The sequence below is a fragment of the Xenopus laevis genome, chromosome 9_10S, assembly GCF_017654675.1.
Source record: "Xenopus laevis strain J_2021 chromosome 9_10S, Xenopus_laevis_v10.1, whole genome shotgun sequence".
NCBI lineage: Eukaryota > Metazoa > Chordata > Amphibia > Anura > Pipidae > Xenopus > Xenopus laevis.
This window is the reverse complement of record NC_054388.1, coordinates 111,022,391-111,048,472: the sequence shown is the minus strand read 5'-3', so window position 1 is coordinate 111,048,472 and position 26,082 is coordinate 111,022,391. Positions and strand designations below refer to the sequence as shown.

Sequence of the window (26,082 nt, the reverse complement as noted above, 5' to 3'; positions counted from 1 at the left end):
CCTTTATGAAAGAACATTTGAACCACTCACTCACTATCTCTGCCATAATTCAATGTGACGTTTTCATGTATTGACTTTTAACGGTTTTAATTTCCCAGTGTTGCCCAAGAGCAGCGCATCCTCCGGCTGATCGACGAGGAGAAATGTCAGTTCCTTACCAGTTTACTCTGCTCCTTCCAGACTGAAGATCATTTGTGTCTGGTTATGGAGTATGCGGAAGCAGGAAACTTAGCAGCATTCACGGCTCAACCTGGAATGCCACTTGAGAGAGTTCGGTAAGTACTACTTATCTTTTAGGGAGCTCAACCCAAGGTGAAAAACCCTTATGTCATTCTTACCACTTTTTATATCTAATACTATTATTATTGGGTACTCAATAGGAAGAACATTGGCTTCCCACTAGTCACACCAAACCATTTACTGGTTCATGCCATTAAAGGTTGCTCCATCCAAGTTTTAATGCTCTGTGGGAAGTTGAGACAACAAAATGTCATGTTCCACTAAATATTAGGGCTCAGGAATAACATATTTGCCATAGCTATATATTGATACGCTTGCATTTATGAAATTGATTTAAAAAAATGATATATGTATAATTTATTTTAATCTTTACAGATTCTACTCCGCTTGTATGGTTCTAGGACTGCAGTTCTTACATGAGCACAATATCGCCCATCGGTAAGTAATAATTAAGTCTTATATTTATTTCAGACCTTTTATATTATACATATTTTTGTTGAACCAATATCTTATAATGCACTTCAATTTGATTTGCAGAGATCTAAAACCAGAGAATATATTGCTGTATGGTGATGGTTATGTCAAAATTGCAGACTTTGGGATCAGCGAATTAGGTAAGATTTGTAACATATACACGGTTAAGCAGTTGAGCATTGGTCATATATGTTATTGTAACCAGAGGTAGACAGAGGGGCACAGTACAACAACCTGCTTTGTGTCATATACTGGGTAGATAATTAAAGACCTGCAGTGACTTCTGCTCTTCTGTTCAACCAATGAATATAACTTTTATATGGATAAACTTTTTAACTTACTGCTTTCTTTCTGCTTCAGGAATGAACTTTGACACCATAACCAATGGCGAATGTGGAACCATCTTCTATAAGGCCCCAGAATTATTCCGTGGTCAATACACAAGATCAGTAGACTGGTGGGCACTGGGAGTGACCATTTATGAACTGCTCACTGGAATCGTAAGTATCTATTTAGAGTACAAAGTGGGCAATCACTGATAGAGTTTTCACATATCCATTTTTAACTACATTTAGTAGTTCTGACTTCTGCTCTGTGTTCTGAATGTACTGACAGGCATGGTATCACCATAATCAGCTCCATGCACTGATAGGCCAATGATACACCAGAGATTTTAGCCTGAGCAGAAATCAGAGGCTCAGCCTTTTTTTTCAGCCTGTTTGTTTACAACTGCCAAAAAAAATGCCTATTGCACCACAGGCCTTAGGGTGAAAATGATCCTCTCAGAGTATTTTGGAAACCTATTTTTATGTTGCCACTTATTGTATAGAGGAAATTCAGAAAAATCTACAAATGGATCATTAACACCCTCATAACATGGGAAACCTTGACATGGTTTTCAGCTTGAAATTTAAAAATGTATTTACTACTAAATTTCCAATCAGTAAAGGATATGATGCTGATGCAGGTGTTAGCTTCTCGAACAAATTAAAATTGCCTTCAGGCATCAGAGCAGATTAGCAAACAAAATCACATAAATTTAAAGAAAATAAAAAAAACATAATTTGCAGGAAAAAAACATAATTTTTTTTTATTTTAAAAGGGCCTATAAAGGACACACACTCAACAATAATAAAAAACATAAAATGTACATGGTGAAAGTGTAATGATTAGGAGTTCATTTTTAAAAGATACTATTAAATATCAAACAAATACAGGTATGGGATCCATTACCCGGAAGCCCGTTATCCAGAAGGTTCCTAATTAAAGAAAGGCTGTCTCCCATTGACTCCATTATCATAAATGAATCCAAATTTTTAAGAATTATTTTCTTTTTCTCTGTAATAACAAAACAGTAGCTTCCAAACTAAGATAGAATTAATCCTTATTGGAGGCAAACCAGCCTATAGGGTTTATTTAATGTTTATCTGATTTTCTAGTAAACTTAAGGTATGAAGATCCAAATTACAGAAAGATCTGTTGTCCGGAAAACACAGGTCCTACGCATTCTGGATAACAGGTCCCATACCTGTACCTTCTTTGTTGGCTGCTTGGTTGGGAAAAAACTCCTATAGAACTTACAAGTTATAGACCTTGTTCATTATTGTAGGTTACTTTTATCCAAACTCAACTTTCTGGGTTTTGTTGTTTTTTCAGGTACCATTTAATGGAACAACTACACTTGAAATTTATGTAATCATCAAAAGTGAGGAGCCAAAATATCCAGAAGATATAACTGAGGATACGCTCAGTATATTAGTAAATGTAAGTTCCAAGCATGATATCAGTATGTTGGATTGGTATGAGAGTTCTGCACAAAAGTAAAGCCTTTCCATTATTACTTACCCTATGCTTATATTTGTCCTAACTACTATTCTATAAAAACTAAAGTACCACTCCTGTGCTAGTGGCTTTACAAAATCATAACTGTTTCTTCGTGATTAGGGTATTGTGTTGAACTATAAGCTGTTGTCTAATAACAATTTGTTTTGCAGCTCTTAAAGAAAGATGCACAGCTTCGCCTTGGGACAGGTGAACATGGTACAGAGGACGTGAAGAAGAGTCCATTCTTTGAGGTATGTTATTCTGGTATCCTGCATGCCAGATTCACTTATTTTTGCTCATACCCACTATGAGCTAATATCTTTATTGCAAATCTGCATACTTTGAATAGATTAATAATGTACATTCTATTTCTCCTGTTTTTATAGGGATTAGACTGGGTGGCTCTTGAAAATAAAGAAATCCAGCCCCCATTTATTCCTGAAAGAAGACCACATGAACAACCAGAAGCAGAACTCGAATTAAAAACGGAGGTTAAAGCAAAACTGTGGGAAGACACCCAATGGGGATTAGATGACCTGAAATACCCCATGGGTTCATCTTCTGATAGCGAAACATAAACCTACGTGGGCTGCTTTTTACTCCCAGCCCTGGTGCATAGGCAGCACAAGCTATACATTTGTTAAAAATGTATATATGTCTATTTTTATTTGTATATTGCTCACAAACCCCAGTCAATCACTGGAAGCGACACGGAATATAACCAAATCTCTTATTATAAACTCAACATCAACAAAACCCAAGGATTACCCCTAAGAACCCCAGCAAACCAACTAACCCAACTGAAACAGAAATGGATGGATCTACAAAGAACACAAAGCAATCCACCCACTCACACTACAGAAAATGATGTGGGCTAGTAAAATTCAAGAACCTCCAACAACAGCGAATCCCTACCATACTACAACAACTGCTCTGAGGAAGTCTTGTTAAGGGATCACATTCAAAATTTTGTCCTAATGAATGGCATTATGAGCAACAATCAGCATGGCTTTATGAAGGATAGGTCATGTCAGACGAATTTGATTGCATTTTATGATGAGGTAAGTAAGATGCTGGACAGTGGGGGGGCAGTAGATGTGATCTATTTGGATTTTGCCAAAGCGTTTGATACTGTGCCCCACAAACGACTGCTTTCTAAACTAAGGTCTGTTGGGCTAAATGAAGTCGTTTGCACATGGATAGGAAACTGGCTACAGGATCGGGTACAGAGGGTGGTTGTTAATGGGACAATCTCTACTTGGAGTAAGGTTCTTAGTGGGGTCCCCCAGGGCTCAGTATTGGGTCCACTTTTATTTAACTTGTTCATGAATGACTTAGGGGAGGGTGTTGTAAGTAATGTATCAGTGTTTGCAGATGACACAAAACTATCAGCCCAATTAATTCCATCCAGGATGTGGCATCTTTGCAACAGGAGCTTGTCAAACTGGCAAGTGGCAAATGAGATTCAATGTTGATAAATGTAAGGTCATGCACATGGGATGTAAAAATATCCACTTATACCCTTAATGGGACTGCACTAAGCAAATCCATTATGGAAAAGGACCTTGGAGTCCTTGTAGATGATAAACTTGTCTGTAGCAAGCAATGCCAGTCAGCAGCATCAAGGGCAAATAAGGTCTTGAGCTGTATTAAATGGGGCATAGAGTCAAGGGAGGTGGGGGTCATTCTTCCACTGTATAGAGCACTTGTAAGGCCCCATCTAGAATATGCCGTACAGTTTTGGTCTCCATCACTCAAACAGGACATTATTGTATTAGAGAGGGTACAGAGAAGGGAAACTAAGCTGGTAAAAGGTATTGAAAATCTTAGCTATGAGGAAAGACTGGCCAAAATTGGGGATGTTCACGCTGGAGAAGAGGCGCTTAAGGGGTGATATGATAACTAAGTATAAATATATAAGGGGATCATATAATAATCTCTCTAATGCTTTATTTACCAGTAGATCTTTCCAGCTGACACGAGGTCACCCATTCTGATTGAAGAAAAGAGGTTCCCGCCTAAATATTCAGAAGGGGTCTTTTACAGTGAGAGCTGTGAAGATGTGGAATTCTCTCCCTGAATCAGTTGTACAGGCTGATACATTAGATAGCTTTAAGAAGGGGGTTGGATAGCTTTTTAGCAAGTGAGGGAATACAGGGTTATGGGAAATAGCTCATAGAACAAGTTGATCCAGGGACTAGTCCGATTGCCATTTTGGAGTCAGGAAGGAATTTTTCCCCCTCTGAGGCAAATTGGAGAGGCTTCAGATGGGGTTTTTTTTGCCTTCCTCTGGATCAACTGGCAGATTCAACCTTACTTACTATGTTACTATGTTACTATGATCTGGAATTGCAGACAACAAAGAACTGGAACCTAAATGGACTAGAAACAATTGGACAACTATCTAGGATTGCCTAGAAAAGATAGGAAAGGGGACAATGAGGGTGAAATAGACAGTCTATGATGTGCTGCTTGCCAGGCTCTAATTGTGGTATTTAGCAGTAGATTTTCCTTAATTGTCTGTGGTATTTGTCCCTCCTTTAAATGCAAAAGAGAGGCCAGGGAGGTATTTGGTATGAAAGCCTGTTCTAGAGAAGACAATGCACAAAACTCTCTATTGTTGAGCCAGTCTGCCGCATCATGTAAATTACAAAAATAGTGGGAGCATTTGCAAAAAATACAACAAACGAGGGAACCATATCATCTTAATTAATTGACATTTAATTCACTGGTACTTTGGACCATGCATTAAGTTCTCGGGTCAGTTTGGTCATCAAGGGGGAGATATTTAAATTATATAATGTGTGGATTTGTGGGGATCCGCAACCTTTTTAACCTGTGAGCCACATTCAAATGTAAGAACAAGTTGGAGAGCAATATAAGCATGCTGGGGTGCCAAATATGGGCTGTAATTGACTGATGGTAGCCCCTAAGGGGACTGGAAGACTAAAGGAGGAGCTGTTTGGCAGTACACCTGGTTTTTATGCAACTAAAACTTCCTTCCAAGCCTGGAATTCAAAAATAAGCTCCTGCTTTCTGGCCACTGGGAGCAACATCCAAGGGGTTGGAGAGCAACATTTTGCTCACGAGCCACTGGTTGGGGACCACTGATCTAGAATTTATAGTATAATAACCAGTCACCCATCAACTGAGAAGATACAGTATATCACCAAATGGAACAAGACCTACAAATTACAACATCATTACCACTCCTCCAATGGATACAAGCGGCAAATCTCCCCTCAAATACTCCAAGTGCACCAACCACATGGAAAACCAAAAGAAAATCTTCTACAGATGGTACAAAACACCCACAGCCCTGCATCAAATGTTCCCATTGATCCCATCCATGAAGGCATGGATTTGCCAATACTGTAAAAACTTGAAATAAACTTTTCAATAAATGAAAAACATTGTGTGTTGTCATATATTTTCTTCTATTATAAGTATTTTGTTTTCTTCAAAGAAAAATACAAAAAATTGATTGTAAGGCCATTTTCCCTAGACAATAGATAAAAATACTTATAGAACAAATTGTTAGCAAGTCCATTAAATTCTTCCCATGTACCTTATGCTTAATGTTTAAGTGTTCCTGTATTAATATAACACTAGACCTTTCTAGATGAACTACACATGGAGTGGAGGGGAATTTAAATAATAATTTTATGGTTCAAAGTGTGTGTGAAAAAAATATTTTCATTTTCCATTGTTATTTCTCAGTATAATACACAGGAGCCATGAATATCCTGTAGATTATAATTTTATAAATGGTGCTTGGTTATGTCATCCGTTATGTTATAATCAGTGCTTTGTGATGTAATTCCTGTCACATGAGTCACTGACAGGAACTTGTGCATAACCAAGTCAGCATCAATGACTGCAATCAACCCTCCCCCCCCCACCCACAGAATGGAATTCCTTGGTGACATATCATATAATTATATCTTACAATATGGGGTACATTATTTACTATATAAACGTTGCTTGTTGATCTGTTATAATGGCTGCACAGTTTATTATGTCATGACACACTGAAATGTATGTTATAATATGCGGATATTAAACGTGACCTTGGAGTTCTATAAAGTTAGCAACTTTGGTCGATGGGAGTGCCAAATTAATTAGCATCCCCTCATATGTTCTACATTATTGGTCATTTAGTTTACTTCTAAGAGGCCCCTAGATCAAGATTTATTTACCTGTCCAGATCACTAAACAAGCAAACCTTGGTCAACCATATCAAGTCAATCAAGTGGATTTTATTGCCATTTCAGCCCTATACAGTAAATACAGTACATAGTAAAAACGAAATGGCGTTCTTCCAGAACCCCCCGGTGCTATACAACAACTCTAGTACACGGTCATGATGTGATTGGATCCATGACTTGCCCCACAGTCATGAGTCAGCAGTATGAACAGCAGTGGACTAAGCACACAACCTTGGGGAGCTCCCATGCTCAGTGTGATGGTACTGGAGATGTTTTTTCCCATTCAGACTACCTGAGGTCTCTTGGTCAGGAAGTCCAGGATCCAGTTGCAGATAGAGATGTTCAGGCCCAGCATGCTCAGCTTACAGGAATGATTGTATTGAATGCTGAGCTGAAGTCTATGAACAGCATACATACATATGTGTCTTTATTGTCTAGGTGGCTAAGGGAAAAGTGCAGGGTAGTGGTGATGGCATCGTCCGCTGAGCGATTGGAACGGTAGGCAAATTGCAGTGGATACAGAGTTGGCAAGAGGAGGCCTTTGATGTGTCTCATGACCAGCCTCTCAAAGCACTTCATTATGGTGGATGTTAGTGCAATAGGATGACAGTCATTTAGGCAGGACATGTGGGACTTCTTTGGCACAGGAATGATGATGGACTCCTTGAAGAACCTGGGAACAACAGCAGTGCTCAGGGAGATGTTGAAGATGTTGGTGAGAACATCTGCCAGCCGGTCTGCACATTCTCTAAGCACTAAGCATATCTGGAATGGAGGCATCATCATCACAGACTGGTGTTGTCATCCTGTAGTTGGTGATAGCCAAAATGCCTTGCCACATGCGCCTGGTGTTCCCGCTATCTTGAAATTGGCTATGTATCCTATGACTATATGCACATTTGGCTGCTTTGATGGCCTTGGACAGTTTTGCCCTTGCCGTTCTGAGAGCTGCCTTATCACCTGATCTGAAGGCTCCGAGATCTCAGCAGTTCACGTACCTAAGCAGACAACCACGGTTTCTGATTGGGATGTATAGTGATGGTCTTGTAAATAGTGACATCATCTATGCACTTGGTGATGTAGCACATCACAGTTGATGTGAACTCTTCCAAATTTGTATTATCCTCAACAGCCGCAGCCTCTTCGAATATGTTCCAGTCGGTGTACTCAGAACAGTCCTGAAGAGCAGGGATAGCATCTGCTGGCCAGGTTCTCACCTTCCTTGGAACTGGTTTGGACCGTCTGACAATCGGTCTATGGGCAGGTATTAACATAGTTACATAGTTACATAGTTAAATTGGGTTGAAAAAAGACAAAGTCCATCAAGTTCAACCCCTCCAAATGAAAACCCAGCATCCATAAATACACCCCTCTCTACTTTTAATTAAATTCTATATACCCATACCTATACTAACTATAGAGCTTAGTATCACAATAGCCTTTGATATTATGTCTGTCCAAAAAATCATCCAAGCCACTCTTAAAGGCATTAACTGAATCAGCATCACAACATCACCCGGCAGTGCATTCCACAACCTCACTGACCTGACTGTGAAGAACCCCCTACGTTGCTTCAAATGAAAGTTCTTTTCTTCTAGTCTAAAGGAGTGGCCTCTGGTACGGTGATCCACTTTATGGGTAAAAAGGTCCCCTGCCATTTGTCTATAATGTCCTCTAATGTACTTGTAAAGTGTAATCATGTCCCCACGCAAGCGCCTTTTTCCCAGAGATAACAACCCCAACCTTGACAGTCTACCCTCATAATTAAAGTCTTCCGTCCCTCTAACCAATTTAGTTGCACGTCTCTGCACTCTCTCCAGCTCATTTATATCCCTCTTAAGGACTGGAGTCCAAAACTGCACTGCATACTCCAGATGAGGCCTTACCAGGGACCTATAAAGAGGCATAATTATGTTTTCATCCCTTGAGTAAATGCCCTTTTTTATGCAAGACAGAACTTTATTTGCTTTAGTAGCCACAGAATGCCACTGCCCAGAATTAGACAACGTGTTATCTACAAAGACCCCTAGATCCTTCTCATTTAAGGAAACTCCCAACACACTGCCATTTAGTGTATAAGTTCTGCACAATTTAGTATCATCTGCAAAAATAGAAACCGTACTTTCAATGCCCACCTCCTGGTCATTAATAAACAAGTTGAAAAGCAAGGGACCTAGTACAGAGCCCTGCGGTACTCCACTAACAACACTGGTCCAATTAGAAAATGTTCCATTTACCACCACTCTTTGTCGTCTATCTTTTAGCCAGTTCTCTATCCAGGTGCAAATACTATGTTCCAGGCCAACATTCCTTAATTTAACCAGTAACCTTTTGTGTGGCACTGTATCAAATGCTTTAGCAAAATCTAAGTAAATAACATCCACTGCCATCCCAGAATCGAGGTCTCTACTTACATTCTCATAAAAAGAAATTAAGTTAGTCTGGCAAGATCTATTACGCATAAAACCATGCTGGCACAAACTCATAGTATTATGATTTGCTATGAAGTCCAGTATCTTATCCTTTATTAACCCTTTGAAAAGCTTTCCTACCACTGGCGTCAGACTAACTGGCCTATAGTTTTGAGGCTGAGAACGGGATCCTTTTTTGAATAGAGGCACCACATTAGCAATTTGCCAGTCTCTCGGCACTATGCCAGATCTCAATGAATCCTGAAAAATTAAGTAAAGAGGTTTGGCAATCACAGAGCTAAGCTCGCTAATTACCCTGGGATGAATACCATCTGGCCCTGGACCTTTGTTAATCTTAACATGTTCTAGTCTCTTCTGAATTTCTTCATAAGAGAAATGTGATCTGATTATCCCAGGTGGGGGTGGGGCTCTGCCCGGTATGTGCCAGGACTGTTTGTGTAAACTAGATCCTGTGTGTTTTCCCCTCTCGTAGCAAAATCTACATGTTGGTAGAATTTTGGAAGAGCCACCTTGAGATTTACATGGTTGAAGTCTCCGGTAACAATAAACAATCCCTCCGGGTGTGTTTTGCAGATCACTAATAGCTCCGTACAGCTCACAGTGTGCCTCTTTAGCATTTTCACTTGGGGGGTTATATACCCCAATGATGAACACAGTGGTTAATTCCCGTGGCAGATTAAAAGGTCTGCATCTCACAATCATGAGCTCTACCAGCGATGAGCAGTGGGTGGAAACTAGTACAGAGTTATTGGCCATATTGGTCTAATATATGGGGCCAATTCACTAACTTCGAGTGAAGGTTTCGAAGTAAAAAAACTTTGAATTTCGAAGTGTTTTTTGGGCTACTTCGACCATCGAATGGGCTACTTCGACCTTCGACTACGACTTCGACTTCGAATCGAAGGATTCGAACTAAAAATCATTCAATTATTTGACCATTCGATAGTCAAAGTACTGTCTCTATAAGAAAAAACTTTGACCCCCTAGTTCGCCATCTAAAACCTACCGAACGCAATGTTAGTCTGTGGGGAAGGTCCCCATATGCTTTCCTAAGTTTTTTTGATCGAAGGATATTCCTTTGATCGTTGGATTAAAATCCTTCGAATCGTTCGATTCGAAGGATTTAATCGTTCGATCGAAGGATTTAATCGTTCGATCGAAGAAATAATCCTTCGATCGTTCGATCAAACTATTTGCGCTAAAATCCTATGTGTTCTGTTTTAAGGCCAAGCATTTGGAGGGTGAGTTGTAATTGATTTTACACACCATATCATTCTCTTAGCATTTCCCGGATTCTTGGGAGCAGATTAACTAACCGGCCAAAAAAAAAAAAGTCGCCAGTGACCGCTTCACGTCAAAATTTGCTTAGACAACGATAAAATGCAGAGTTTCATCGTGGGCACCAAACACTGGCGACTTTTCACTTGCCCACTGTATAGTTAATGTTCCATATGTTAGAAAATGTATGGGGGAAACCGGTCACCCATAAAAAAAATGTCAAGGACTTTGCAGGCTATCACTCTGAAAAAAGAAAAAGACACCAGCATTTTTGAACTTCAATGCTTTTTCCACTCACAGAATATGCAGTTCACTTCACCTGGTCTGACTGGCAAAGGCAAGTCTGGCAAAAGACGTAACGTTCAGTAAAGTCCGCATTTTAGTGAATTTGTGGAGCAATGTCCGTTCGCCAGAGTGAATTGTTACCTAGTGATAGAGTGCGAATGAGCGATAGCGCCTATCTCTATTGCTAGCAAATTGGCGCCTGTGCCCATTAGTAAATTGGCAATGTCCCTGTGGGTAGTAACTCTAGCAAATTGTCACCAGCATTTGCCACTTTGTCCTTTAGTAAATATGCCCCCTGGTATAATTAACCCTCGATATTCGATCCTTTGTGAATCAGCCCCAAAATGTTTCCTAAGTCTAAAACAAAACTTAAAACTGTGAGCCTATACATGTGAAATCTAAATTGCAGATTACTACAACTTATGTCATTATATTCCACACTATAAGTGGGCTAGAGATCTAACCCAAATACAACAGCTATATGAAAGTAAGCCATTTTCACTGTTTAATAATAGACAGCATATTACTTCACAGTCCAGTGCTAATTAGCTAACAATCAGTTTAACTATTCAGCAATTCTATCTATAACAGAAGTAATTTTATACTACACTATGAGTAAATTGGAACCAAATTTCAACACCTGCAATACATAAACCATTTGTATTATTTGATGAAAAAATATGTTCTCATTTTGGAAATTGCAGACCAATAGATTTTGTAATGTAATTATGAACTCATAATAAGAATAATATGAACTTTAAAGTTTATGTAATCATTAACAATTCTATACTCTTTCTAAAATAATGAAATAACTATACAATTCTTCTGATTCTGATTTTGATAGTAAAGTTAAATGCATCAGTCCATGTGCCCTATGCCTTGATAACTGAAAATGCCTTGACTGACTGACTGAAAATAACTGATAGGAGCATAACTTTTTTGAGCATATTCAATTTTTTTATTGAAAGTGTGAAATTTATGATTGCTGAAAATTTTACACTTAAATGGTGTCACCAATAATACACTGTATTCTATTCTGTTCTTTTTATTCTTTTATTCACACTAAGCTGTATTTATTTGGCTCATCGTCAAGTCAAGCTTGTTAAAAAACATGGGGAAACAAGGGAATTTTAAAAACTGGAAAACTAAATTTACTCAAAATCATCATCAAATCTAAAACACACATGACTCTTAAGTTTTAATAAGATGTAAAATGTTTAAATTATTTAGAAAAACTCAAATTTTAAGATAGAATGTGGAAATACACCTTCCGTTTGAGCTTTTATGTTTGAGTCATCAGCTTTTTTGTGCTTAATAAAACTTGTGTATTCGAGGTTTCTAGACTATGAATCAAAAGTAGTTGAGTTCACAATTTTCTTACCAGGAAAAATTTCAATTGCAGTAGACACTTACATTGAAAAATTGCTAAATCTGCAGGAAGATACAGACATATTGCTGAGAGGGGGATATTGAAAACAAACTTGATTGTTTCAAAAATGGTACAGAATATTAAACGAATGATTCTTAATTCCATTAGACAAAGGTCATAATGAATTTTTATTTTAACAATACCAAACAGGTTGATGATTAGTTATTCATGCTGTATGCCCATGGCAACAAGGAAGGAATTGTAAGATAATCATTGGGGATAAGTGAATAATAATCTCAAATGTAAGTAAATATACATCCCATAATATCCTCATATGTCAGTAAATATACAGCCCCTAATATCCTCATATGTCAGTAAATATACATCCCATAATATCCTCATATGTCAGTAAATATACATCCCATAATATTCTCATATGTCAGTAAATATACATCCCATAATATCCTCATATATCAGTAAATATACATCCCATAATATTCTCATATGTCAGTAAATATACATCCCATAATAATAACCTCATATGTCAGTAAATATACGTCCCATAATAATATCCTCATATGTCAGCAAATATACATCCCATAATAATAACCTCATATGTCAGTAAATATACATCCCATAATATCCTCATATGTCAGTAAATATACATCCCATACTAATCTCATATTTCAGTAAATATACATCCCATAATATCCTCATATATCAGTAAATATACATCACATAATAATCTCATATATCAATATATATACATCCCATAATATCCTCATATATCAGTAAATATACATACCATAATAATCTCATATGGCAGTAAATATACATCCCATAATAACCTCCTATTTCAGTAAATATACACCCCATAATAATCTCATATGTCACTAAACATGCATCCCATAATAACCTTATCTGTCAGTAAATATACATCCCATAATATCCTCATATGTTAGTGGCAACAGGGCTTTGTTATGTCATCATTCTTTAATCCAAGTAAACGTTACCTTGGCAACAGGGCATTATGATGTCATCATTGTTTACTCCAAGTAAATGTTACCTTGGCAACAAGGCATTGTGATATCATCATTGTTTACTCCAAGTAAATGTTACCTTGGCAACAGGGCATTGTGATGTCATGATTGTTTACTCCAAGTAAATGTTACCTTGGCAACAGGGCATTGTGATGTCATCATTGTTTACTCCGAGTAAATGTTACCTTGGCAACAGGGCATTGTGATGTCATCATTGTTTACTCCAAGTAAATGTTACCTTGGCAACAAGGCATTGTGATGTCATCATTGTTTACTCCAAGTAAACTTGTTACCTTGGCAACCAGGCATTTTAGTTAACAAGTAGGCTTTCAACATCACAATTCTGTACTAGTTGCTGGTTAGCTGCCAATCAGTGCACACTGGTACTGTTTGGTACTGATCAGTAATTTGTTTACAAAGATCTACTCCAATTGGATTATTTGTAAGTACAATTGAATTATTCTTTAATGGTACATAGAATTTATTTTTTATTTTTAAAACTGAAAAAATTAATTTAAAATCTAGTAGTTTATCTAGGCTCAGGACTTTACTTTCATGTCAGTGCATATGCTGGTTAGCCACCAATGAGTTCACACTGTGACTGTTTGATACTAATAAGCAAATTCATGTAAACCCAATGTAACCCAGTTTTATTAACTGTAAATACGCAACCTCTCTATCTATTATTTTATATCATATAGAATAAAACTTGAGATATTTGATTTACTTAGTTACTGGTTTTATATTACAATTTTTATTGAGTTGTATCAGTATTAGAGAAACAGAGCATTAACATGGGGGGAATGAAACAAATGAGTAAAATTCACCTTTCAACCAAATTTTTTCCAAGGCAATATAGAAAATTGATTCTAAAATGTTGTATCAACAACAACAATTTTATGGTTTACTTGTTTTTTTAAGAAATGATTGCTTCAACTACTTATTTTCTAATTTAGGAATAAGAACAACAATGTATTCAAAATTTCAAAAAACGTTCAACACCATCTTTAGAACGAACAATGAGGTAAGGCTAAAACTTTTATCTTTAATATTCAGACAACACATGGCTCTGTTCTATCCTATTGTTTATCTATCTATATATATATATATATATATATATATATATATATATATATACCAGCATTGTTATGAAAGCTCCATGTTTTTGGATTTTATGGTTATTTCACCTTTGAATGAAGATTAGTATGATGGAGATATTGATATTTAGAGCAATGAACATTTTTTTTTATTCAGCATTTTGTTTAGTAGTTCTCCAGTTTAGAATTGAATCTACTTGCTAGAGCTCAGTGTACCCTAGCAACCAGGCAGTGCTTTCACTTGCATATGAATAGTAGAGGCCCTGAACAATATAACAATAAAATGGTAGTTTTACAGAGTAATAGATTTTTGCCTGTTGTCATAATAGGTAATAGAAAAACTATAATTGTTGTTTAAAGGAACAACTGAAATGCTTCTAAAAATAAACCAAAATTCTAAAAAAGATAATCTGTATATCATGGTTTACATCTTATCTGTCTGACCGTTCCTTTAAAGTTTCCTTCTCTAACTCTACTTCTACTACTTTCCCACTCTCTGTTGGAGTTCCTCAAGGCTCTGTTCTTGGCCCCCTGCTGTTCTCGCTCTATACAACTTCACTAGGAAAACTTATTCAGTCATTTGGACTTCAGTATCACCTTTATGCTGATGACACCCAACTCTACTTGTCTACTTCTGATCTTTCTAATTCTTTCCTTTCCCAAGTCACAGACTGCCTCTCTGCTGTCTCCTCCTGTCACAGCGCCACCTGAAACTGAACCTTTCTAAAACAGAACTCATTATATTTCCTCCAAGATCTTCCCCTGTCCCTCAGATATCACTCACAGTAAACAACACCACCTTTCATTCCACCACACAGGCACGCTGCCTAGGAGTCATCTTAGACTCGCATCTGTCTTTTTCACCTCACATTCAATCACTTGCAAAATCTTGCCGTATTCAACTGCGCAACATTGCTCGAATACGACCCTATCTCAGTTCAGAATCAACTGAAACACTAATTCAGTCTCTCATCATCTCCCGCCTTGATTACTGTAACCTACTCCTCACAGGTATTCCATCAAAGTCATCTTTCACAACACCAATCTGTTCTAAATGCGGCTGCTAGAGTCATTCATCTATCTCGCTGCTCAACATCAGCTGCTCCCATATGCATGTCCCTTCACTGGCTCCCAATCTCTTCTAGAATCAAATTCAAATTACTTACACTCACATTCAAGGCCCTTAATAATGAAACCCCTCCCTATATTTCATCTCTAATCTCCAAATACTCTCCTTCACGAAACCTTCACTCTGCTTCTGATCTTCACCTCACTTCTCCTCTGATCACTTCTGCCCATTCTCGTCTACAAGACTTCTCTCGGGCTTCTGCTTTCCTCTGGGACTCTCTGCCTCGAGCTGCCAGACTTTCTCCTTCTTTCCTAACTTTCAAGCGCTCCTTAAAGACCCACCTGTTTAAAGAGGCTTATTCGATGTACCTTAATTAATCATTGCTGTATCAAAAATGACAAAGTATTTATATAATCCTAATGTCTCAATTGTACCCTAACCTTTTAGTTTGTAAACTCTAATCTCTAGGTCCTTCTAACCTTTTGTACTCTGTAATCCTTATGATACCATTAGTATATATTGTGTCCCATGTAAATATTGTATATTTTATGACCCCCCCCAACCACCAAGTGCTACACCCAGAATTACATGGGCATCTACTCATATTAACTCAAATTATTACAGTACTGGAACATGAGAGGGAAGCCGCCAATTCATATGACATCCTTACCTTCATGAGGAACAGCTTTCTATTGTAACTGTTGTATGAATATAGTTCATTTAATACACCATGCTAAAGGGATTATTTTTGAGCATAGAAAAATAGCCTTGACACTTAGAGTAAGATTACTCATCACTAAGAATGTGAATGAAAAGTTTGTGTCAGGAGGTCATGAGAAGTTTGCAATGAAGGTCTGCGTTTCACACTGAAATTTTGAGATTTGCCCTATTATATTGCACTGCAGGAATGTACATTTTCTTCAAAACAATTAATTTTTGTATGTATCCTTTGTATAGGACCACAATCAACGTACGACTGTGACTGCACCATCTTGTCCCCAGGAACTGGTCATTGAAGCAAAGATCACAGAACAGGTGGTATCAAAAGCACTTGTTGAAAAACTTCTGACTCCACAGAAGAATGTAAGTTTTCTCATCAGTATATAAATGAGCATATGTTGCCTCTCAGTAACCACTTATCCAGAAATATAACCATTTCAACTGAAAAAAGTGTTATTTTATGTTGAGTGAGTGAAACTTGTGACTTAACAAAATAGTTTTTCTGAGTAAATATTAGTTAAATTTAAATGAATATATCTGGCCATGCCCCTATTAAAACAATACATTTGGACAAAAAAGATTTTATAAGAAACTATGCTTTTTCCTTAAATATATGCCATGAAAGAGATTAAATCAAAACAAGTTACAAAGGCACTGAGTAAAAATAAAATTTCAGATGACTAAAAATAACCCCATTGACAATAAAATGACCTTTTATTTTGGATAGTCTTATATTATTGTTATTATTATTCAATAGTAAAAGCTGACTATTCAGTCAAGACTCAGGGCCGGATTTACATAGTGGGCACCCCTAGGCCTACTCCCTTTCGTCACCCCTGTCCCCTCCAGGGGGACAAGAGCAATGGGGATTGGCGCATGGGAAAATTAAAAAAAATGATTGTATCTCCGGCGCATCCCCAGTGTTTTTGAACCAATGTGGGTGTGGTTGGGCAGCATGCCGCCCCCCTAAAATCCTGCTGCCCTAGGCCTGGGCCTAGGTGGCCTTTCCACAAATCCGGGCCTGTCAAGACTCATAGGAATTTGTTTTACTTGAGTGCTTAAGTGTGTGTATTTCATTTCTGCAGGAATCTAGCTGCAAGAATATCAAAGCTAGAAAAGCTCTTGAGAGAAAAGCTCAAGATGAAGCCGAACAATACACAAGGCAGAAGAACAAAAGAATGAGGGAACAGGAACAAATTAAACAAATTCTAAAAGAAGAATCACTTGAGAAAGCTGAACAATTTGCAACACAGCAGAAAGAGAGACTGAAAGCAAATGAAAGTCTGAAGATCAACATTCTAGACAAAGAAGTGCAAGAAGAATATAAAAAACAAATATTAAAACGCAAATTAAGAAATGTGCTTCTTCTGGAAAAGTGGAAAATTCAAGAAAAAGAAGACCAGGAGGAAGCAAGTAGGGAAATGATGAAGAGGAATTTGCAAAATGAGCTTATGAAAGAAAATGTAAAAATTCAAAAACAAAAGGAATCTGTAGAGGAAGCTCAGAGATTTGCTATACAGCAAAAACACAGATTGATAGCAAATGAGAGACTAAAGACCAACATTCTAGAAAAAGAAGAACAAGAAGAACCTAACAGAGAAATACAACGCAAGGTAAGAAATGTCCTCCTTCTTGAAAGTTGGATAATTCAAAAAAATGAAGCTCATGATGCACTATATATATATATAGTGAGTGTAACCTGCTGCTGTTGAAACTGCATTTTAGGAAAACAAAACAAGCAAAAAAGTCCCATTGTGAAATACATAGTAATATTGTAACATAACAGATGATAAAATCCATCAAGTTCAATCCTGAGATACTTGCTTTATCATTTTCCCTTTGAATTCTATCTCCACAGGTTGAGTTTATAAACCAGGAAGAAGAGCTAGCTATTAGTGAGAGAGAGGAGAAGAAAGAAAGCAACATTGCAGAGGTGGAAATAGAGACACCAGAAGAAATGAAAAATATGGAAATAGAGGAAGAAGCTCAGATGCTTCCAGGTGCAGTTTTATATCAATCAAATTGAGTATTCTTGTTGATTGGTTTCTGTATACTATATCGTACAAAATCATACACTAAGCGCCAGATTTATCAATAGTCGATTTTCGCAGTTAAAAATACTTCAAAATTCGACCATCGAATTGAATTGCTTTGACTTTGAATATCAAATTCGAAGATTTTTTTCATTGAATTTGGTCATTTGCGGTCAAAGTAAAATCATTCAAACGATTCAATGGATTTCAGAGATCGATCGAACAATTTTTCTTTGACTTTAAAAAACTTGCTCTAGAAGGTCCCCATAAGCTAACATAGCACTTCGGCAGGTTTAATTTGGTGAAGTATTGAAGTCAAAGTTTTTTTTAAAGAGACAGTTTATGGACAGATTATCGAATGGTTGAATATTCAAACTATTTTACTTCGAATTGAATTCGAAGTCAAAGTCATACTGTCCTATTCGATGGTCGATCCAAAAAATTACTTCAAAGTTTTTTTACTTAAAAAATTCCCTTGAATTCACTTCGACCCTTGATAAATCTGCCCCTAAGTGGCTTATTTATCAAGCACAAAATATCCGAACCTTGAATAATTATCAGTTTTCAGAGCAAAAAAATAAAACTACAAATTATTCGAGATTTATTAAGTCTGATGGTCTAAAAGCTCAGCCAGCATCTAAAAGCTCTTGAGGTCCTATATAAGTCAATGGGGAAGGTCCCAGTATCTGCGCTGATAATTTCGGGGATTCGCAGCAAAAAAAAACTCAGAGGGAATTCAGAGTTGCTCCAAGCTAGATATTAGAGATACTGAGATAAATTTGGACCTTGATAAATAACCCCTTAAAACTTACATTTCTGCAAATTATATAACATATGAATTCTCTTCTATTTAATATAGTTGTATTTAAACCTCCATTTCTTATCTTTTCATCAGCTCCAGCGAAGCAAAGTCCCAAGAAAGTTTCTGCTGAGAAACTGAGGGTGAGTTTTGGAAAGAAAAGCAACGCCACAGAGGTTGAAATAGAGAAAACAGAAGACATGAAAAAGATGGAAATAGAAACATCTCCAGAGGAAGAAGCTCAGATGCTTCCAGGTGCAGTATAGCATTCATATTGAGTATTCTTGCTGATTGGTTTCTGTATATTATATTGTATAAAATCATACACTTAGGGGGTTATTTACTAAACTGCGAATCCAATAAAATTAAAAAAAAAACAATTTTTGTGAATTAATTCTTTTTTCCCCACAAAAAAAAATTCACAAAAGTGTATTGATAAATACAGGTGAAAAATCCCATACGGATTTTGTCAGAGTTTTTGTTCAAATAATATTGAGCTAAATTTGGACTTTGATAAATGGGCCTCACAAATGTACATTTCTGCAAATTAAATAACATCTCAATACCCTTCTATTCAATATAGTTGTATTTAAACCTCCATTTCTTATCTTCTCTTCAGCTCCAGCAAAGAAAAGTCCAGAGAAAGTTCCTGCTGAGAGACCAAAGGTGAGTTTTGGTTTCAGGAAAACAGAGTGGAGGTTGTTTTATTCAGGATTATTAGTTTTTATGGGATGTAAATAAAATCCCACTGAAAATGATAGGCCCCTTAGGCATCTACATACTTCTCTTGTCTTTGTACAAATGGCACAGGCCAGAGTTAGTGAGTTAGTCTGACAAGAGAATAGGAAAGGCCTCACAGAAAGGGCTTTCAGTTGTAATATTTTAAATAACTTTTTACCCCAAACTCAATCGTGCAAAACCCCTCAAGAAGTTTTTTTTTAATAAACAATTTTCCTGACTGCTGGACTATGAATAAAAAAACACCTAAATTAGAATATTGATTTAAAAATTGATTTAAAGAAAAACCCTTAAAATAGCTTAAATATATATATACATCTCTTATTTAACTTATATAGAATTTTGAGAGATTTTAGTTGCCAATTTTGTTTTGTAGAAAAATACATTTTAAAATTTTTGATGTTATTCATGACTTTTTGCCACAAGTTTCACAGATCAAGACAAAAATTAGAATAAATTTGCTTCTTAGTGTGTACTGGAAATCTATTAGGAATAACATTTTGCCTCAATGCAAAGCGAATGTAATTTTTTTAGATGGGTATCCCTTTAAAGTTACTTTTAGTAAGATAGCAAAGATTTTTCTCTGTTCAATTTTTTCTGAAAATGTTTTTCATCACATCCTTTTTACGTTGGATCTCTATAGGACACTGGGAGCCAAAAGGCATCTCTTCACATTTCATCACCTGAAGCAGATGCACAGAAGGATGTTAGGGAAAAGCCTGAGGTAGCCAATCAGGATAAAAATACAAACCTGCAAAAGACAATAGCAAAGGAAGAAACTAGAAATAAGAATAGAGTTCGGATCCGTAGAGGTGCTTTTTCTTTACATATATTTTACTAATTGCTGTTTAACTTCACAACTCCCAGCTAGATTAATATCTGTTATAGTCAATGTTTGCATTTAATCCTAGTGTTTACATGCATATCACAGACAGGGCAATTGATGTAGAATTATATGGGGAGCACAGTTATATATTAGGAATTACCTCTCAAAGACACCAGCCACTAAGTACCCATCAAGAGTACCACTAGTACTGAAGTTAATGGAAATATAGTCATGTTCACTAGTTCAAAAGCTTTTGAAGATGTACTTTAATGGTTCTTATTACGGGGTTATTGATATAGAGTTACTCAGACCAACAGCTTTAGAATTAACTAACTCATTCCCACTCACAAACAGAAGGCCCTACAGCCATATTGTCCCACAGTTCCCAATGGTACTTTTTGCAATGTAGCTTAACCAAACTTTTCTTTTTTTTATCAGTACCTATAAAGAAACCAGAGTCGTTCTTTGATTTTCCTGACCGGATGAAGGTAAGTATTAATGGCAAAATAAATAGACTTTTCTCATACGTGCTATATTGAACCTGAATTAATGGTATTTATTTTACTTCTCTAGCGGAGAACTCACTATTGTCGGATCGTTGATGATCTTGACAAAACTCTAGACCAAAATCAGGTGGAAAGAAGGTAATTATTCTGAAATATGTTTGTTGTTTTATCAGAGGTTTATATGAGATGGCAGATTGCATGACATCTTACCCATAGTGCATATATATATATATATATATGTGTCCAAGTACAACAACTGTTTAAGTTTGGGTTGAAAGTTTGGCCCATAACAAAGAATGTGCATGAAATAATTTTAATTAAATAAATGTTTTTTATTTTAGGCTGGTGCAAAAAGCAATACCATCTATTACAGATTTCCAGCTCCAATCATATATCGGCGAGGGTGCATTTGGAAAGGTAAGCTATTCTGTCTCATAATGATAAATCAAAATCTATTCTGGATGACTTGAGGAGAAAACACATAAATCATTTGGCTAGGAATTACACAGCACGAAAAAGTGGATGGTTCCTCTATTTGAACTACTTGTGCCTATAACCACTGCTGAACATAAAAGATTGTCATCCACTCATTGGTGACACCACAAGGACTTTTATACCTTGAGCAGCTCTAACTAAAAACAAATAAATAGATTATAGCAACCAGTTAGTGACCAGCAACTGATTTGCACTGATTCATTCTGTCAGTTGTATTCTAAAGATACTGTAAGTTATGATGTAAGTAAAAGAGCTAAAAATAAAGAAGGTGACCCTGGTTTCAAGATGTGGCCTTATCATGCTTAATTTCCACTTTTCAATGTGTTTTTTCTCCATCACAAACACCTAAATAGAACGGTGGTACCAAATATGTATTGTATTGTATCTCATGAAGCTCTTTCATTGCAGGTCTACAAGGGACAACACAGAACCTCTGGAAAGACTGTGGCAATTAAAACCATAGAAATGCACGATATCAACAATAGAGGTGTATTTCATTGGTAAGTTATGGGTCAAATAGTGATTTTATGAAGCTATAAAAATATAGATTTTCCATAAAAGAAACACTGTATATATTAAAAATAATGTGGCTTTACAAGACATTTGCACATTAATCAGCTTCCTAACTAATGAGGGGGGTGCTCAGAGATGTATAATATTAACAAGGGGTTACAATTATGTAGAATTAGAGCATTTGGACATTTATAAGAGACAGGCCTTGCACAAACCTCAGATTGTAACATGTCTATACTGACAAATTTATTTTAATCAGAAATCATTTTAGACCTTTATGAAAGAACATTTGAACCACTCACTCACTATCTCTGCCATAATTCAATGTGAAGTTTTCATGTATTGACTTTTAACGGTTTTAATTTCCCAGTGTTGCCCAAGAGCAGCGCATCCTCCGGCTGATCGACGAGGAGAAATGTCAGTTCCTTACCAGTTTACTCTGCTCCTTCCAGACTGAAGATCATTTGTGTCTGGTTATGGAGTATGCGGAAGCAGGAAACTTAGCAGCATTCACGGCTCAACCTGGAATGCCACTTGAGAGAGTTCGGTAAGTACTACTTATCTTTTAGGGAGCTCAACCCAAGGTGAAAAACCCTTATGTCATTCTTACCACTTTTTATATCTAATACTATTATTATTGGGTACTCAATAGGAAGAACATTGGCTTCCCACTAGTCACACCAAACCATTTACTGGTTCATGCCATTAAAGGTTGCTCCATCCAAGTTTTAATGCTCTGTGGGAAGTTGAGACAACAAAATGTCATGTTCCACTAAATATTAGGCCTCAGGAATAACATATTTGCCATAGCTATATATTGATACGCTTGCATTTATGAAATTGATTTAAAAAACTGATATATGTATAATTTATTTTAATCTTTACAGATTCTACTCCGCTTGCATGGTTCTAGGACTGCAGTTCTTACATGAGCACAATATCGCCCATCGGTAAGTAATAATTAAGTCTTATATTTATTTCAGACCTTTTATATTATACATATTTTTGTTGAACCAATATCTTATAATGCACTTCAATTTGATTTGCAGAGATCTAAAACCAGAGAACATATTGCTGTATGGTGATGGTTATGTCAAAATTGCAGACTTTGGGATCAGCGAATTAGGTAAGATTTGTAACATATACACGGTTAAGCAGTTGAGCATTGGTCATATATGTTATTGTAACCAGAGGTAGACAGAGGGGCACAGTACAACAACCTGCTTTGTGTCATATACTGGGTAGATAATTAAAGACCTGCAGTGACTTCTGCTCTTCTGTTCAACCAATCAATATAACTTTTATATGGATAAACTTTTTAACTTACTGCTTTCTTTCTGCTTCAGGAATGAACTTTGACACCATAACCAATGGCGAATGTGGAACCATCTTCTATAAGGCCCCAGAATTATTCCGTGGTCAATACACAAGATCAGTAGACTGGTGGGCACTGGGAGTGACCATTTATGAACTGCTCACTGGAATCGTAAGTATCTATTTAGAGTACAAAGTGGGCAATCACTGATAGAGTTTTCACATATCCATTTTTAACTACATTTAGTAGTTATGACTTCTGCTCTGTGTTCTGAATGTACTGACAGGCATGGTATCACCATAATCAGTTCCATGCACTGATAGGCCAATGATACACCAGAGATTTTAGCCTGAGCAGAAATCAGAGGCTCAGCCTTTTTTTTCAGCCTGTTTGTTTACAACTGCCAAAAAAATGCCTATTGCACCACAGGCCTTAGGGTGAAAATGATCCTCTCAGAGTATTTTGGAAACCTATTTTTATGTTGCCACTTATTGTATAGAGGAAATTCAGAAAAATCTACAAATGGATCATTAACACCCTCATAACATGGGAAACCTTGACATGGTTTTCAGCTTGAAATTTAAAAATGTATTTACTACTAAATTTCCAATCAGTAAAGGATATGATGCTGATGCGGGTGTTAGCTTCTCGAACAAATTAAAATTGCCTTCAGGCATCAGAGCAGATTAGCAAACAAAATCACATAAATTTAAAGAAAATAAAAAAAACATAATTTGCAGGAAAAAAACAAATTTTTTTTTTATTTTAAAAGGGCCTATAAAGGACACACACTCAACAATAATAAAAAACATAAAATGTACATGGTGAAAGTGTAATGATTAGGAGTTCATTTTTAAAAGATACTATTAAATATCAAACAAATACAGGTATGGGATCCATTACCCGGAAGCCCGTTATCCAGAAGGTTCCTAATTAAAGAAAGGCTGTCTCCCATTGACTCCATTATCATAAATGAATCCAAATTTTTAAGAATTATTTTCTTTTTCTCTGTAATAACAAAACAGTAGCTTCCAAACTAAGATAGAATTAATCCTTATTGGAGGCAAACCAGCCTATAGGGTTTATTTAATGTTTATCTGATTTTCTAGTAAACTTAAGGTATGAAGATCCAAATTACAGAAAGATCTGTTGTCCGGAAAACACAGGTCCTACGCATTCTGGATAACAGGTCCCATACCTGTACCTTCTTTGTTGGCTGCTTGGTTGGGAAAAAACTCCTATAGAACTTACAAGTTATAGACCTTGTTCATTATTGTAGGTTACTTTTATCCAAACTCAACTTTCTGGGTTTTGTTGTTTTTTCAGGTACCATTTAATGGAACAACTACACTTGAAATTTATGTAATCATCAAAAGTGAGGAGCCAAAATATCCAGAAGATATAACTGAGGATACGCTCAGTATATTAGTAAATGTAAGTTCCAAGCATGATATCAGTATGTTGGATTGGTATGAGAGTTCTGCACAAAAGTAAAGCCTTTCCATTATTACTTACCCTATGCTTATATTTGTCCTAACTACTATTCTATAAAAACTTAAGTACCACTCCTGTGCTAGTGGCTTTACAAAATCATAACTGTTTCTTTGTGATTAGGGTATTGTGTTGAACTATAAGCTTCTGTCTAATAACAATTTGTTTTGCAGCTCTTAAAGAAAGATGCACAGCTTCGCCTTGGGACAGGTGAACATGGTACAGAGGACGTGAAGAAGAGTCCATTCTTTGAGGTATGTTATTCTGGTATCCTGCATGCCAGATTCACTTATTTCTGCTCATACCCACTATGAGCTAATGTCTTTATTGCAAATCTGCATACTTTGAATAGATTAATAATGTACATTCTATTTCTCCTGTTTTTATAGGGATTAGACTGGGTGGCTCTTGAAAATAAAGAAATCCAGCCCCCATTTATCCCTGAAAGAAGACCACACGAACAACCAGAAACAGAACTGGAATTAAAAACGGAGGTTAAAGCAAAACTGTGGGAAGACACCCAATGGGGATTAGATGACCTGAAATACCCCATGGGTTCATCTTTTGATAGCGAAACATAAACCTACGTGGGCTGCTTTTTACTCCCAGCCCTGGTGCATAGGCAGCACAAGCTATATATTTGTTAAAAATGTATATATGTCTATTTTTATTTGTATATTGCTCACAAACCCCAGTCAATCACTGGAAGTGACACGGAATATAACCAAATCTCTTATTATAAACTCAACATCAACAAAACCCAAGGATTACCCCTAAGAACCCCAGCAAACCAACTAACCCAACTGAAACAGAAATGGATGGATCTACAAAGAACACAAAGCAATCCACCCACTCACACTACAGAAAATGATGTGGGCTAGTAAAATTCAAGAACCTCCAACAACAGCGAATCCCTACCATACTACAACAACTGCTCTGAGGAAGTCTTGTTAAGGGATCACATTCAAAATTTTGTCCTAATGAATGGCATTATGAGCAACAATCAGCATGGCTTTATGAAGGATAGGTCATGTCAGACGAATTTGATTGCATTTTATGATGAGGTAAGTAAGATGCTGGACAGTGGGGGTGCAGTAGATGTGATCTATTTGGATTTTGCCAAAGCGTTTGATACTGTGGCCCACAAATGACTGCTTTCTAAACTAAGGTCTGTTGGGCTAAATGAAGTCGTTTGCACATGGATAGGAAACTGGCTACAGGATCAGGTACAGAGGGTGGTTGTTAATGGGACAATCTCTACTTGGAGTAAGGTTCTTAGTGGGGTCCCCCAGGGCTCAGTATTGGGTCCACTTTTATTTAACTTGTTCAT

The 26,082-nt window shown here is 36.7% G+C and overlaps 3 protein-coding genes across 3 annotated transcripts; all 3 read left to right on the top strand.

Moving 5' to 3' along the window:
• Window positions 1–630: 630 nt before the first annotated feature.
• On the top strand, window positions 631–2,982 carry LOC121398982 (serine/threonine-protein kinase YPK1-like). Its single transcript, XM_041578692.1, has 3 exons — window positions 631–1,214; window positions 2,371–2,478; window positions 2,709–2,982. Exons 1-3 carry the CDS (start codon window positions 1,017–1,019, stop codon window positions 2,847–2,849), a joined length of 447 nt encoding a protein of 148 aa, XP_041434626.1. The 5' UTR covers window positions 631–1,016; the 3' UTR covers window positions 2,850–2,982.
• A 4,675-nt stretch (window positions 2,983–7,657) lies between these two features.
• LOC121398807 (protein kinase C-like 1) lies at window positions 7,658–23,143 on the top strand. The gene is made up of 17 exons (XM_041578121.1): window positions 7,658–7,776; window positions 7,879–8,010; window positions 9,651–9,715; window positions 14,107–14,174; window positions 16,274–16,399; window positions 17,122–17,649; window positions 17,895–17,931; window positions 18,965–19,123; window positions 19,488–19,534; window positions 20,250–20,418; window positions 20,871–20,920; window positions 21,006–21,076; window positions 21,280–21,355; window positions 21,842–21,933; window positions 22,317–22,493; window positions 22,834–22,896; window positions 22,996–23,143. The coding sequence occupies exons 1-17, from the start codon at window positions 7,658–7,660 to the stop codon at window positions 23,141–23,143; spliced, it is 2,127 nt and encodes a 708-aa protein (XP_041434055.1).
• A 120-nt stretch (window positions 23,144–23,263) lies between these two features.
• Window positions 23,264–25,333, top strand: LOC121398806 (serine/threonine-protein kinase N2-like). The gene is made up of 4 exons (XM_041578120.1): window positions 23,264–23,432; window positions 24,588–24,695; window positions 24,926–25,006; window positions 25,142–25,333. Exons 1-4 carry the CDS (start codon window positions 23,295–23,297, stop codon window positions 25,331–25,333), a joined length of 519 nt encoding a protein of 172 aa, XP_041434054.1. The 5' UTR covers window positions 23,264–23,294.
• The last annotated feature ends 749 nt before the right edge of the window (window positions 25,334–26,082 follow it).